Source organism: Coregonus lavaretus (genome assembly GCF_964263955.1).
Source record: "Coregonus lavaretus genome assembly, chromosome: 4".
Taxonomy (NCBI): domain Eukaryota; kingdom Metazoa; phylum Chordata; class Actinopteri; order Salmoniformes; family Salmonidae; genus Coregonus; species Coregonus lavaretus.
The window spans coordinates 16,395,018-16,411,132 of NC_139991.1; the positions used below are offsets into that span (position 1 = coordinate 16,395,018).

The 16,115-nt window shown below is 46.8% G+C and overlaps 1 protein-coding gene across 1 annotated transcript in view; it reads right to left on the bottom strand.

Moving 5' to 3' along the window:
* The window catches only part of LOC311127608 (neural-cadherin-like), a gene marked incomplete at both ends in the record, with an annotated part of 196,071 nt that overhangs the window by 98,203 nt on the left and 81,753 nt on the right, over positions 1-16,115 (bottom strand). Inside the window, 3 exons of the mRNA XM_084159431.1 lie at positions 2,104-2,353; positions 11,094-11,205; positions 14,368-14,572. Coding sequence (XP_084015557.1) covers positions 2,104-2,353; positions 11,094-11,205; positions 14,368-14,572 — 567 coding nt within the window. The remainder of the gene's footprint in view (positions 1-2,103; positions 2,354-11,093; positions 11,206-14,367; positions 14,573-16,115) is intronic.

Genomic DNA, 16,115 nt, shown 5'->3' on the forward strand with positions numbered 1-16,115 from the left:
TATTCCCCTCACAGTGCCCACTCGCCCTCTCATTATCTGTCCCATCAATCTAATTTCAACCCAAACTCCAACTAGTGCTCCATCAGAGTCTGCCAACATCCTCCCTCCCGTCAGCCAACCAGCCAACCCGCCACTACCACACCAGACACACAGACGCTCTGTCACCCTTAACCCCATTTCCCTTCACAATGACTGACATCAGCCACAATATAATTAGCCAATTTACCCAACACATCTATTACATATTAACGACTGACAAAACACACAGCGCCAGACCGAGACTGAGACTAGCTTGTTGTTAGTGCTCATTAGCATTTCTCCATCTTCTGTAATGTCAACAGATTGTCAGAGATTTGTGAATACATTTATAAATATCTCTCTGCCTATCCAATTCACTCATCACTCAGGTTACTGTCGGCCAGCAAACAATCCCTGTAATGATCTACTTAGTGTACACCAGGCTGAGTGACAAGACTAATTTTGTCGATTTCACCAGCAATATGTCACTGTCGAATGAAAACCTCGTAACTCCATTTTTGGCTTTTTAAAATATTTTTTGGTACATGTATTGAAAGCAGTAACTCCCCTCAATATACGCTGAACATTTCATGAGTCTAGGCCCACAAAAATGTATTCAACATATCTTCTGAAGTTTCAATGTATGTTCGTTAATAGGAAAATATAGTTGTTGGGTTTTTTTTTCCTGAAAAGTTTCTGTTTTGGAGATGAGATTTTCATCCGATAGTGACGAACAGCATAGGGGAGCGAACCGAGTGGCCATTGAAACTGGCTGATCCAATTGAGCCCAATAGAAATAACAGTCTGACGGCCATCACAAAGTTAGTCAATTACTAGAGTAACAATGACGATTCACTGTAGATCTCTGTAGAATGGACAGAGCATGAGGGGAAACCGGTGATGCTCCTGCTGACAGGAAATCAATTCTTCCCACAAACCCCCAACAGATACACACAGCAATAGCATCATAACACACACAACACCACACAGACCCACACACAGCCTCCCATCACACATAACCCCGCACACAGACCCACACACATCACCCCATTCACCTACCCACACCACAACATTAATCCCAACAACTAAAAGCTAACTCATCTACATAGTGCATCCATCTCAGCAATCCATATCCAGCCACACCCACACACTGGGTCCCTGCCACTGTTCATCTGAATGATTAAAACAGACATCCCTGGTGGGCAGTTGGATCTCCCTCTACATCTCTCTACCCCCCCTACTCTCTCACTCTTTCTCTCACTCTGTCTGACTCACTCACTCCATCTCTCTCTCTCAACTCTTTCCCTACCTCTCCATCTCTCTCTGAAAACCACATGTATGTCAGTACACACAAACACACACACACACATACACACAGACACACACACACACTGCCCTGGTGCTGGCGTGATTCTCTCCACAACAACTAAAGGCATGGTTGATTGAACCTGCCTCACCAATTTGCAGAGCTAGCTGCCAGAAAATTGTCCAATTAAAAGAGCCACAGGCCGGAGCAACGCCAGAGGGAAAAAAACAACAGCTCAATGCATCACAACAGATCGGCCCGGAACAGCATTTAAAAAAAAAGAATGTGCGGATGAGCTAATACAGGGCAGGAAACATGCCCAAGAGGAACAGGACAGATAGAGATGTTTAAATCCCAGTTTCTGTTTCTTTTTTTGTGTGTGTTTTGTTTTGAAGGGGTTTGGGTTGTAGACCAGCAGCAGCAGCTGTACTGGATTTTGGGAATTGGCAGCCATGTGGAATTCTGGGAAACTGCAGCTGCACTGGATTGTGGGAGGAGGCAGCTGTGCAGAGCAGAGTAAAGTGAAATGGTATGGCCTAGGCTGACAAGGTTAACAACAAGAAGAGCAGGCAGGGTGGAAGGAAAATGGTGATTAAAGATAAATGATGCGTAGAGAAGGGAGATACATGAATAATACAAATAAGGAAATACTGTAGGTGTTCTGCTTAGATGTTGATGATGATGACGATGATGATGGCCATGATGATGATTGTGATAACCACTCTTCCTTATGATGTTACAGTAATAGTGATGAAGAGGAGAAGCAGTACTGTACTCACACATGCTGGGAAAACTCGGGGACCTCGTCGTTGACGTTGGCCATGCGGATGCGTACAGTGGCTGTACCTGTCCGGGCCACATCTCCCTTGTCCACAGCCATCACCACAAACTCATACAGATGGTTGGGCCTCTCATAGTCCAGCTGCCCTGCAGGGAAAATGGTGCCGTGGGGAGAGATGCTGAAGTCTGGGCTCAGAGTGTAGTAGGTCAACTCAGCATTCAGGTCCGAGTCACAGTCACTGGCAGACACTAGACGGAGGGAGAGAGGGGAGAGAGAGGAGGTTAGATAAGGAGATATCTCTGTATTCTGCGACATCTAACCATAACTACAGTTTTTTTCAATTGCTTACACACTAAAATTAAAACTTTCCCACAATTAGCAAAACCTTACACTCAAGGAGCAAACCACCGGCCTAGATTTGCACAACTGTAAGCACATTGTCAGCTTCACACTTTTTGCAAAACATTACACACAGTGATTTGCAAAACACTAAACACACTTGCATTTGACACAGAAATGTACCATGATGTCATTTCCTTGCAATTTCAAAGCAAAGGCTTTCAAATGAACACACCCATGAACCAATTGGTTAAACACAGCCACCAGGTGTGCACACACACTGGTGCTTAATTGTAGACACACCAATCAGGTTTAAGCACTATAAAAAAGCAACAGGTAAGTTCACCTGTCTTCAAAAAAAATGGACGGTGTCAGAGGAAGAGGAAGAGGAAGAGGAAGAGGGAGAGGGAGAGGAAGACCTGGAGGAGGGGTAGGACATGCACAAAGAAGAAGACAACCAAATCTGTGTAACGAAATTCTTGCTACAATTGTGGACCATGTAATAAACCATGGACTAACACTGAGGGAGGCTGAACTGAGAGTACAGCATAACCTAAGTAGGTACACGGTGGCATCAATAGTTCAGACATTTCGTCAAGAGCACAGGTGAGAAACGTATCTTCTGTCAACAGAAAATCAATAGCTTACTGCATGTACTATATCAACAGTTTTGGTATCTATTCCTGTATCATTTTACAGTAAGCTACATGTATTTTGTTTGGCCAACATAGGATTGAATGTCGAGAACACCAAGGAGGGATGGGCCCCATATTCACACAGGAGCAAGAGAGAGAGAGATCATAAACCTAGTTTTGGCCAATAATGCAATCAGACTTAGAGAAATTCAAGCCCATATTGTCAATGATCACCGAATTTTCAATAATGTCCAACAGGTCTCTCTGTCAACGATAGCCCGTATCCTTAAAAAACATTAAGTTCTGATGAAACAACTGTATAAAGTGCCATTTGAAAGAAATTCAGACAGGGTGAAAGGCCTGCGGCGTGAATATGTGGTGGTACGTTTTGTTCACTGACTGTAGTAGTGTGTACTGCACACATAACCTTTTTACTGTACATGTAATTTTACTGTATAGCAGACCTACAGTAAATTGATCTACACAATGTGATCTTTTGCTGTATTTCAGAGAGTTTTGCAAATGGATGCGGAGGAAGTCCCGCATGAGTTTATATACAGTGGTGTAAAAAAGTGTTTGCCCCCTTCCTGATTTGTTATTTGTTTGCATGTTTGTCACACTTAAATGTTTCAGATGCCAGATGCAAAACTCATCTGGCAATTGTATGCACTTACATACACACCTGAAAAAACTTGCACAGAAAACAGAACACCAATCAGTCTGAGCCTTAGCACTACAAATAGGCCTCAGGTAAGCCATTTTTAGAACTTTGCAAGCATGGAGGCAATGAGAGTCAGAGTAAGAGGAGGACAAAGAGAGAGAGGAGTCGGATGTAGAAGAGGACGTGGAAGAGGACGAGGACCAGTGCGGAGACGTATATCAGATGACATCAGGGCTACTCTGGTGGACCATGTGATAAATCATGGCCTGTCCATGAGGGAGGCTGGGCAAAGAGTCCACCCTAACCTCAGTCGCTACACAGTAGCATCGATAATAAGGACATGTAAAGGAATACCATTGTGATGTTGCAGTATTGTGTACAGTTTGAAAGTACAGTATGTGAAAAATAACCTAACCAATGACATCTTGTGGTGGCATTTTCTACAGAATGGTTGGACGACCTCCTCAAGGTGGAAGGGAACGGCTCTTCACTCAACAACAAGAGCTTGCCATCATTGAAATGGTGCGAGAAAATAATGCAATGCGACTTCGTGAGTTGCAACAACGCATAATTGCAAATGGAAATGAATTCAACAATATCAACAGGGTCAGCATTTCTACACTAAGTCGCATCCTACAGAAACATAACTTCAGAATGAAGCAGCTGTACAGGGTGTCATTTGAGAGGAACAGTGTCAGGGACAAGGATCTGCGCCATGATTATGTGCAGGTATGTGTCACTTTACTTTACATACTATATATTGTTATGTGGGAATGAGGGTTTATGCTGCCACCTGCCCTGCCTGTAGCTTGTAGTTTTTGTCTATACTCACCCAACCCAGCCCCTACTTGTGTGAAAATATAGACATTGTAGTTACTGTATGTGTTTTCAGTAACACTATTCAATATTTTCTGTTACAGACAGTTCTGGAGTTTGATGCCGCCGAACTGCCGCATGAGTTCATCTACGTGGATGAGGCAAGCTTCAATCTGGCCAAAACCAGGCGTCAGGGCCGTAACGTAGTTGGACAAAGGGCTGTTGTAAATGTCCCTGGGCAGCGTGGGGGAAATATCACCTTGTGTGCTGCAATTAGTGTCCAAGGAGTCCTGCATCATCATGCCACTCTAGGTCCCAAAATACAGGACAGATCATTGCATTTCTAGATGCACTACATGCAGTTGTGCAGGACAGACCACAGCAGCCCAGGTTTGTTGTCATCTGGGATAATGTTAGTTTCCACCAGGCTGCTCTGGTCCGAGATTGGTTCAACAACCATAATCATTTCACAGTTTTATACCTGCCCCCTTACAGCCCCTTTCTAAATGCAATCGAGGAATTATTTTCAGCGTGGCGGTGGAAAGTATATAATCGGCAACCACATGCCCGCATGACTCTTCTGCAAGCAATGGAAGAGGCATGTGGAGACATTGAGGTGGGATCAATCCAAGGGTGGATTCGGCACACAAGGCGATATTTTCCCCGATGCCTAGCCCGCGATCCCATCACCTGTGATGTTGACGAGGTCTTGTGGCCAGATCCGAACAGAAGGCGTGATCCATAAGCCCCCCCGCCCCCCACCACACACACGCACACACACAAACGCACACACACACAAAACAAGTATATGTTTTTTCCCCCAATAGCAATTTATCCAGTAATTGTTTAGTTTTTTTTACTTTTGTTTTGTTGCTAAATTTGATGTTAAGAATTTCTGTAAGAATGTCTGATTTTTTGTAAAAACTTTTTTGTAAATACTGTTTGATTACTGCAGAAATTCTACTTTTGAGTTTTACAGAAGACAATGACAATAAAATGACAATAAAAATAGAAACACAAAGACTGCAGTGTTTTATATAAAGCCCATCAGTGTGTTGCTGGTGATATGAAAGAGTAATTCAAATGTTGCTTGTGTGTATGGTTTTGTTGCAAGAATTTCATTTTTAGAAAGGAGTGTTCAGTTTTGATTGCAGTGTTTCATTTTGGCATTTATGTGAGTTGTTAATCTCTAAGTGCTATGTCTGATTGGCTTGTGTGTTGAGTTTTGACATAATGAGCCAAATTCTGCAAAAAGTGTGTAAGCAATAGGCAAAAACTGTAATAACAACCTTCATTTCAAAACTGCATTTTGTGTTTACTTGTTATCTTTGACTAATATTTAAATTTGTTTGATGATCTGAAACATTTAAGTGTGACAAACATGCAAACAAATAAGAAATCAGGAAGGGGGCAAACACTTTTTCACACCACTGTACATTGATGAGGCTGACAACAGTGAGAAGAAGGGGAAGAAACATCATTGGCCACAGGGCTATTGTCAATGTACCGGGGCAACGTGGGGGTAACATTACCCTTTGTGCTGCCATTACACAGAATGGGGTCCTCCACCGCCATGCCAACTTGGGTCCTTACAACACTGACCTCATTCTTACATTTTTAGACAGTTTACACAATATTATCACAACAGCAAACCAAAGGGACCAGATGCAATACATTGTCGTCTGGGATAATGTAGCTTTCCATCGTTCTGCTCTGGTCCAAAACTGGTTTCATCAACACCCACAATTTACAGTTCAAAACCTTCCAACATACTCCCCCTTCCTAAATCCCATCGAGGAGTTCTTCTCAGCATGACGGTGGAAGGTTTATGATCTCCGGCCCTATGTCCAAATGGCCCTCATTCAAGCTATGGTGGAAGCATGTGATCAAATTGAAGCAGCATCCATACAAGGGTGGATTCGTCATTCCAAAAGATTCTTCCCACGTTGTCTTGCAAATGAAAATATAGCCTGTGATGTTGACGAGGCCCTGTGGCCAGATCCAGCTAGGCGGAGAGATGTTTAGGTTATTTTTCTTTTTTATTCGGTACTGAACTGGATATGTAATTTATGTTACAGTATTACTGTAAGCTTACAGTGCAATGGTACGTTCAGTAATACTGTATGAAAACTGGAAGATGTTTTGTTATGAATGTTTTGTTGAAATGTTCAGTATTGACTGACTTGAGTACATTAAAATAAATACATATTTTCATTAGTTTTGCACAATTGGTGTCATGTGTTGTTGGTGAATTAATTTTTACACTTTCTCTGTGTAAATGCTAAAAGGGTTTTAGGTTGAGCACAGGAGTGTTTAACTGATTCAAACAGAATCAGACCATATGTGTCACACCCTGGCTCTGGGACTCTATATGTTGAGCCAGGGTGTGGATATTCTATAGGTTGTATTTCTGTGTTGGCCAGAGTGGTTCCCAATCAGAGGCAACGAGTGTCAGCTGTGGCTGGTTGTCTCTGATTGGGAGCCATATTTATAGAGGCTATTTGCCCACAAATGTTGTGGGATCTTGTTTCTAGTCTGTTTGTGTTCGACCGTGAACTGTCACGTTATCGTTTTGTTGTTTTTGATCGTGTCTCTAAATGTTTGCCTGCAACGCTGCGCCTTGGTCCTCCTCTGTATACGACGATCGTGACAGAAGATCCCACCAAACCAGGACCAAGCAGCGTGTCCAGGAACACACGCAGGAGGTAACGCTGGTGGATGTCCTCCTCGGCTGGGGGCAGATTACGAAGGAGGAGGCCGTCCGGTACCGGAAGGCGATGAAGGGGGAGACCCAGGCAGGAGTGGAGAAGCGGCGTCAACCGGGCCATGGTCGGAAAGGCGAGAGGCACCCCCAATAATTTTTTAGGGGGGGGCACACGGCATGTGCGACTGGGCAGCAGGAGGCTGCCACAGGGCGAATTGGGAGATTAGGAGAGGAGGCCACCGGGTTTTGGGGGCCAGAAGGCAGGTTGGCGGAGCCTGGATGGAGAGCAGAGCCAACTCCCCGTACTCAGGCATGGCAGCATGAGACTGGGCAGGTTCCGCGGTATGCGGAGCTGCGCACTGTGCCACGAGTGGTCCGGCATAGTCCGGTACGTCCTGTGCGAGCACCCCGCACGTGTTGTGCGAAGGTGGGCATGCAGCCAGGACGGAGTGTGCCGGCTCAGCGCTCGTGGCCTCCAGTGCCTCTCCTCGGTCCCGGATATCCTGCGCCAGTGTCACGTGCTGTTATGCCAGTACGGGTACACAGCCCTGTACGTCCTGTGCTGATGCCTCACACAGAGTGTGTGAAGGTAGGCATTCAGCCAGGACGGGTTGTGGCAGCTCTTCACTCCAGGTCTCCTATCCGTCTCCACAGCCCGGTCCGGCCTGTCCCTGCTCCACGCACCAAGCCTACGGTGTGCGTCGCCAGCCCGGTCCGGCCTGTCCCTGCTCCACGCACCAAGCCTACGGTGTGCGTCGCCAGCCCGGTCCGGCCTGTCCCTACTCCACGCACCAAGCCAGGGGTGCGCATCGTCAGCCCGGTCCGGCCCGTTCCTACTCCACGCACCAAGCCAGGGGTGCGCATCGTCAGCCCGGTCCGGCCCGTTCCTACTCCACGCACCAAGCCAGGGGTGCGCATCGTCAGCCCGGTCCGGCCCGTTCCTACTCCACGCACCAAGCCAGGGGTGCGCATCGTCAGCCCGGTCCGGCCCGTTCCTACTCCACGCACCAAGCCAGGGGTGCGCATCGTCAGCCCGGTCCGGCCCGTTCCTACTCCACGCACCAAGCCAGGGGTGCGCATCGTCAGCCCGGTCCGGCCCGTTCCTACTCCACGCACCAAGCCAGGGGTGCGCATCGTCAGCCCGGTCCGGCCCGTTCCTACTCCACGCACCAAGCCAGGGGTGCGCATCGTCAGCCCGGTCCGGCCCGTTCCTACTCCACGCACCAAGCCAGGGGTGCGAGTCGTCAGCCCGGTCCGGCCCGTTCCGGCTCCACGCACCAAGCCAGGGGTGCGCGTCGTCAGTCCAGCACAACCCGTGCCTGGGTCACCGGTGCCTGGTAAGGTACCGGTCAGCTGCTCCACACCGGAGCCAAAGCGGCCCGCTTCTACGATGTCCGGTCCAGCTCCAGCCAGCGGGGCCAGACCGGACCAGGGGCGCCACGGGGGGATGGTGGAAGGGTGGTGGTCAAGCCCGGAGCCGGAACCGCCTCCGAGGAGAAATGCCCACCCAGCCCTCCCCTGGTGTGTGTACGTTTAGGCGCGGTCGCAGTCCGCGCCTTTAGGGGGGGGTACTGTCACACCCTGGCTCTGGGACTCTATATGTTGAGCCAGGGTGTGGATATTCTATAGGTTGTATTTCTGTGTTGGCCAGAGTGGTTCCCAATCAGAGGCAACGAGTGTCAGCTGTGGCTGGTTGTCTCTGATTGGGAGCCATATTTATAGAGGCTATTTGCCCACAAATGTTGTGGGATCTTGTTTCTAGTCTGTTTGTGTTAGACTGTGAACTGTCACGTTATCGTTTTGTTGTTTTTGATCGTGTCTCTAAATAAAGAGTATGTTTGCATGCAACGCTGCGCCTTGGTCCTCCTCTGTATACGACGATCGTGACAAAATGATGGTTGGGTTTATGTTATGACAACAAAATAAGGTTTTTATAAGACATTGTATAGTTTTGACAAAAGTGTTCAATTTTGCTAATGATCTGAGGTGTTGTGCTACTTTGGTGTAGTGTTCAAAATTGTGCTTAAGCAATTGAAAAAAACTGTAACATATCCAACATGTCACGTTAGTCTAAATGCTAGACTTAATTACTACTATTTTTTATGCATGTTCACACATTTCTGTATCGTATCAAATTGAAGGTTAGGAAAAGGCAAGCATTTTCCCACATTTCTCCTTTAGTGTTGAAAATATACTGGAGTAGGGATACGGTCAGAGTGATTGCCTTGCTAAAAGAGAGGGCTCAGTCTGGGACTGGGATCAGCATATTTTCCGCTAACTAGTCTTTTCACCGTAAACTCCTGCATTCTGCTATTCTCCTTAGATTGCATGTAGACCAACAGCATCCAAGGCACAGGAGGTTGGTGGCACCTTAATTGGGGAGGATGGTCTCGTGGTAATGACTGGAGAATAATCAGTGTAATGGTATCAAATACATCAAACACATGGTTTCCAGGTGTTTGACAATATTCAATTTGCTCCATTCCGGACATTATTATGAGCCATTCAGCAGCCTCAACTGATCCAAGGGAACCAGGTTTGGTGGATTTAAATGTCACCAGTAACACTGTCAAATATGAGCATTATCCTTGTTGACACATATCCATAGACTGTGCAAGGCTTCATACATCAAAGTCAATATTTTATGTCCTCAGCATGCACTTGCTGATTTAGCAATGAGAGTCATTTGAATATCCATCAATACTGAGCCAGTGTGGCTCTAAAGGATTCTTGGGCTAACATGCCACAACAGACAACATCCCCTCTTGGCCTGAGCCCCAGATCTATTGGGAGTGATGTCTTTGGCCAAATGGAGTATCTGATGAAACTGCCTCCAATGGTCTGGTTCCTCAGCCCTCACCACAGCACAGAGCTGTAGGAGACATAGATTAATAAATCATGTTTTGTGATGCTGTTTACCATGTTGCTACTTCTACTTTAAAACCACCCTAAATGCCTAAATCCATGTATATCTAATCTTTCAGATCCACTCCAGACAATCCCAGGGCTTGTTGCTGTGGCCTGGGCTAGCCCTTAAAATGGAGCCGGATGATGTCCAGTGTAAAGTCTCTCTCTCTGGGACACAATCACAGCCTCCTGTTTGGACCCCACTAATCCCAGGAACAAGAGCCTAATCTCGGTTCTTTCACCTTAAACCGTCGGACCAACATACAGGGAATAAAAAAAATAAACATTTCATTGACATTTCATTGAAAGCTTACATGTCCCCATAGATGTGACCCAGATATGGTGTTCTCACGGCTGCTTAAAAGTCTGTATTCGCCATGCTGTTCCTTTCGCTCTAGATGCGTTCTGTTCTGCGGTGAAGTCCTGTTGTGATCAGATTCACAGCGGTAATTGCAGTGTAACTATGCACCTGTCCCTATGCACCTGTTGAGCATAGCGGTCTCACAGCAATGTCTGCCAAAAATGGCTGTTCATCAGCAAGGGGACACCTCTGGTACTATGCAAATCAAGTACAGAGAGAGACTCGATAAAAAAAGGTTTTTGATGTCCACGTTTTGTGGGTTTGTAAGTGTACGCCTGTCCTCTCCTCACCCACCAGCATGGTGAACATAGCACTACAGAATAATATTGAACTTATGTGACTACACTACAGGGAATATGTGGAGCTACGTGTGGTCTTCTCCTAGGAACAGAACTGTCCGTTGTCCCTGGACATGAGATGGACATTAGAGCAAGAGGGGGGATGGAGGGAGAATGGAGGGAGGGAGGATGGAGGGAGGATGGAGGGAGGGAGGATGGAGGGAGGGAGGATGGAGGGGGTTAGACCCACACTGTGAGAGAGAGTGTATGTGTATCGCTCCACTCACCTTGTAGCAGAGAGGTTGCCGTGGTTACAGTCTCTGGCACACTGTCTTTGCTGTAAATGGACTGCAGGAACTCAGGAACACAGTCATTTTCATCTGTGATGATCACACGCACCTGTTTAATTAGGAGAAAGAAAGAGAGAGAGAGAGAGAGAGAGAGAGAGAGAGAGAGAGAGAGAGAGAGAGAGAGAGAGAGAGAGAGAGAGAGAGAAGAGAGAGAGAGAGAGAGAGAGAGAGAGAGAGAGAGAGAGAGAGAGAGAGAGAGAGAAAGAGAGAGCGAGCGAGAGAGAGCAAGAGAGAGAGAGCGTGGGAGTAAATTCTTCTCCTCCTCCAGGTAATTTGATAGTTATCTTTAGGCCTTTGATAGATTAATTGTTAAACCTAATGAACTGTCTTACTATGAATTGCTTTGGTGACATTTTTGACCTTTTAGCAGCTCAGCTAATACAATCTATTTAAACTGAGAACAAAGTGAGCTAGAGACACCGAGTAAAATGTGAGTATAGTATAGTTGAAGGTAAAGTATAATACATTGCAGGGCAGAAAGGTTGAGCTTGGGGTGTGCCAGGGAGCAAGAGTCATTCATATCTGGGCTTCTGAAAGTGTCTGATTGTGGCCAGTCTGGGGAGAGAGCCAGTAATCGTCCCTGGTGTTTATCACAGGAGAGGAAAAGCTGCTTTCAGTAGATTGCCCTTTCACTACTAACAGTCAGAGCCAAACTCTACAGCACTGGGTAAGCAATCCCCCAAGAGGTTCAATAGGGTCAGAAAAAGAAGAAGAAAAAAAAGAAGAAGGGAAGAGATGCTCTGCTGCTGCTATTTCTTTCCCGCTCCTCCTCCTCCTCTGCCCTTCCTCTCCTCTGAAAGAGAAACAGTGAGGTAACAGGGGATTACAGCATCCTCACTGTAATTCACACTGATACACCAGTCATGGAGAGAGAAAAAAAAAATCACACCAGGTAAACATAATCCACCAAATCCACACCTTTCCCTCCCTCATTACACCATGCAGTCAGCGCTTAGCGATGTGCTCAAAGGTGTGCGTTCATAAGCGCCTGTTCTTTGTTATCTGCCGTGAGCAGCAGTTACATCCCTATCCTGGCTCGGAGGGACACAAACTTCACCGATTTACATAGAGGCTTGGATTGCTTACCCAGGCCCATTAATAACCTAGCTGGCCACCAGACGGAGGCCTGTAGTGTGGTGACTCTGGATCCAGTGAGAGAGCCTCATAATCAATACCAGCAGTGAGACAAAATGCAGCATTAGCTGCCCCCTGTGACTACTAGGAGAGAACCACTGACATGAAAATGAAATACAGTGTATTGTAGGGCTAACACGGCAGCCCATGGCCAGAGCACTGCTCTGCTCTACTCTACTATTCATTAGGGGGGTAAGGAGAGCTGCCTGCCTGCATTGACAGCTGTTCTCTTCCAGTCCAGAGCCTGCAGCTAAGGAGCAGAACACTCAGTCAGACTCGGAGTGTTCTTCCGATATCAGAGTCAGAACACTCTCTGAAGAACAAAACAACAAGAACTGGGAAGAACATCAGCTGACCCCCTTTAACACACATCACGACTACTGTACCAAAGCATACAACTGTTCTGTTAGAAGAAGCACAGTAATTTGAGCACTGCCCATGCAGCTCCCTGAGGAGATGCGAGCCAGCTAGCGGGGAGAGAGAGGGAATAGGAGAGAGAGCGCTGTGCTGGGCAGTGCAGTGATGAAACAGAGGGCTGAATCTGACGTGAGAGCTAGTCAGCTCTGTTAAGGCTGAGGACCCTGCGGCGTGAAGTGGAGGGGCTGGTCACTGCCTTGTTAGGTAACTAATGGTGCTACAAAGTCTTCGCTGCAGTAGGTGAAACGCCTGGAATCTGCCTGCAAATTAACAAAGCAGATTCAAAGTTCAGGGCCTTTTCACAACTTAGTCTCTTTGGAGGCAGTGTTGACAGTTTGACTTATTGGATTTACATTTTTGAAGGTATATGATGAGAGTTCAAAGCTGTGCACTGTGGCATGTGCAGGCCAGTGAGGGTTAGACAGGGCAGCGCAGGAGCGTGGGCAGTCGGAGCATGGCACGAGCATGGGCAGCAACCCCCCTCCCTCCCTCCCTCCCTCCCTCCCTCCCGCCTCTCTCTGTATATCTCTCTCCCTCCTTCCCCTCCCTCTCCCTCCCTTCAGAATCCCCTCCCTCCCTCTTTCCCTTCCTCTAGCCTTCACTCTCTCTCTCTCTCTCTCCCTCCCCCTCCCTCCCTCTCTCCGTCCCACCCCCTCCCTCCAGCCTCCCTCCCTCCCTTCGTCCCTCTCTCCCTCCCTCCCTCCCTCGCTCCCTCTTCCACCGCTCCAGGCATTCACTGAGGACTCTCTCTGGACTTAAAGCTCACAGGATTAGACAGATCTTAGGAGCAGCTGCCAGTCTTTTCTCTCTCCCCCTCATGTTTGTTTCCACATTTTGTTTGGCTCTGTGCTCTACTGTTGTGCCTGAGGACAGGGAAGACCAGTGGATGGCTGAGCAGTGAAGATGTCTGTCTTTCTGCTGACGTTAACTAGGCATGATGCTCGCGTTGAGGCGGGGCACCACAGAAGAGAAACACTGGGAGACATGCTTTAGTGTCTCCCCCAGGTCCCCAGCACAGAGACAACAAACTAGACCACCCAACATCATACATGTTCCCATTCCTTTTGTTCATGTAGCCATTGCCCATGTCTTCTCTCTGTTCAAGCATCTTCGCATCTCTATTGATTGATATTCCTAATCAGAATGATAACCTAGCGAACCCTGTGAGAGGTGTTACATTCAGTGTGTTTGTGTGTGTGTGAGAGTGAGAGAGAGAGACAGAGAGGGCCCAAGGCTGGCCTGGACCCATACACAAACACACACACAGAAAGATGCACCATGCAGAGGCTCTTTCAGTTTCATAACACTTGCAGATGGGACACTGCAGGGATGTTTTCACAAACAGCCACATTATAACAGATCATGCCTCTCTTATTATGTCCCTCTTCCAATCTTAAATTCCATTTATCCTTCTCTCCCCTGTTCCATGTACCCAATGATTCTCAATGATGCTCTCTCTCTCTCTCTCTCTCTCTCTCTCTCTCTCTCTCTCTCTCTCTCTCTCTCTCTCTCTCTCTCTCTCTCTCTCTCTCTCTCTCTCTCTCTCTCTCTCTCTCTCTCTCTCTCTCTCTCTGTCTCTCTCACACACAAACAAACACACTGAATGTAATGCCCTCACAGGATTGGCTAGGTTATCATTCTGAATCGACATTGGACACACCTCAGCAGCACTGCTCAGACTGTCCTGGTCCTCGCTGGCCCTAACCATGAGCAGGAAGCTGTGCTGGTCCATCTCAAAGTCTATGGTCCTGGTCAGAGTGACCTCCCCCGTGTCCGCCTGCATGCTGAACAGACTGCTGGGATTGATGAGAAGGCTGTAGCTGATTGGCTGCTTCTGGAAGGACACGGCTGGAGTTGCCAGGAAGCTGCCAAAGAGAGGGGCGGGAAATATCATTATTTAATTATTAGGATCCCCATTAGCTTATGCTCATGCAGCAGCTACTCTTCATGGGGTCCACACACAAAGTAGAACATGAATAGACAAGAACAGCTCAAGGACAGAACTACATACATTGAAAATAAGCATAAAATAAATACAAAAATCCTGTACTGACAAAACACTGAGAAAATGATTCAGCTTAGAGAGAGAAAGAGAGCGAGAGAGCGAGAGAGTGAGAGAGCGAGAGAGCGAGAGAGCGAGAGAGCGAGAGAGCGAGAGAGAGAGAGAGAGAGAGAGAGAATAATGAATACATCTAGCAAAGTTATTCAGTTTAGTGATGAGACAGAGAGGGACGGGAGATGTAATGACAGGACTAATGTTTTCTGGTTTGTGTAATGTGTACCACAACGGCAATGGCGTTATGTTCAAGGTTTTTGATGAGTTCCCTCAGGCACTCGGCAGAAACAATCACCACAGATGTTACTCTTTTAAATGATGGGTGAGTGATGTAAATTCCTGTCAATCAAAATAGAGAAGAGACTGGAGAGAATAGATGAGGCAGGAGGCCAAAGGTCAAATCCCTTACAGTCACAGGCTATAATATATATACAGTGGGGGAAAAAAGTATTTAGTCAGCCACCAATTGTGCAAGTTCTCCCACTTAAAAAGATGAGAGAGGCCTGTAATTTTCATCATAGGTACACGTCAACTATGACAAACAAAATTAGGAAAAAAAATCCAGAAAATCACATTGTAGGATTTTTTATGAATTGATTTGCAAATTATGGTGGAAAATAAGTATTTGGTCAATAACTAAAGTTTCTCAATACTTTGTTATATACCCTTTGTTGGCAATGACACAGGTCAAACGTTTTCTGTAAGCCTTCACAAGGTTTTCACACACTGTTGCTGGTATTTTGGCCCATTCCTCCATGCAGATCTTCTCTAGAGCAGTGATGTTTTGGGGCTGTCGCTGGGCAACACGGACTTTCAACTCCCTCCGAAGATTTTCTATGGGGTTGAGATCTGGAGACTGGCTAGGCCACTCCAGGACCTTGAAATGCTTCTTACGAAGCCACTCCTTCGTTGCCCGGGCGGTGTGTTTGGGATCATTGTCATGCTGAAAGACCCAGCCACGTTTCATCTTCAATGCCCTTGCTGATGGAAGGAGGTTTTCACTCAAAATCTCACGATACATGGCCCCATTCATTCCTTCCTTTACACGGATCAGTCGTCCTGGTCCCTTTGCAGAAAAACAGACCCAAAGCATGATGTTTCCACCCCCATGCTTCACAGTAGGTATGGTGTTCTTTGGATGCAACTCAGCATTCTTTGTCCTCCAAACACGACGAGTTGAGTTTTTACCAAAAAGTTCTATTTTGGTTTCATCTTACCATATGACATTCTCCCAATCCTCTATTGGATCATCCAAATGCACTCTAGCAAACTTCAGACGGGCCTGGACATGTACTGGCTTAAGCAGGGGGACACGTCTGGCACTGCAGGATTTGAGTCCCTGGCGGCGTAGT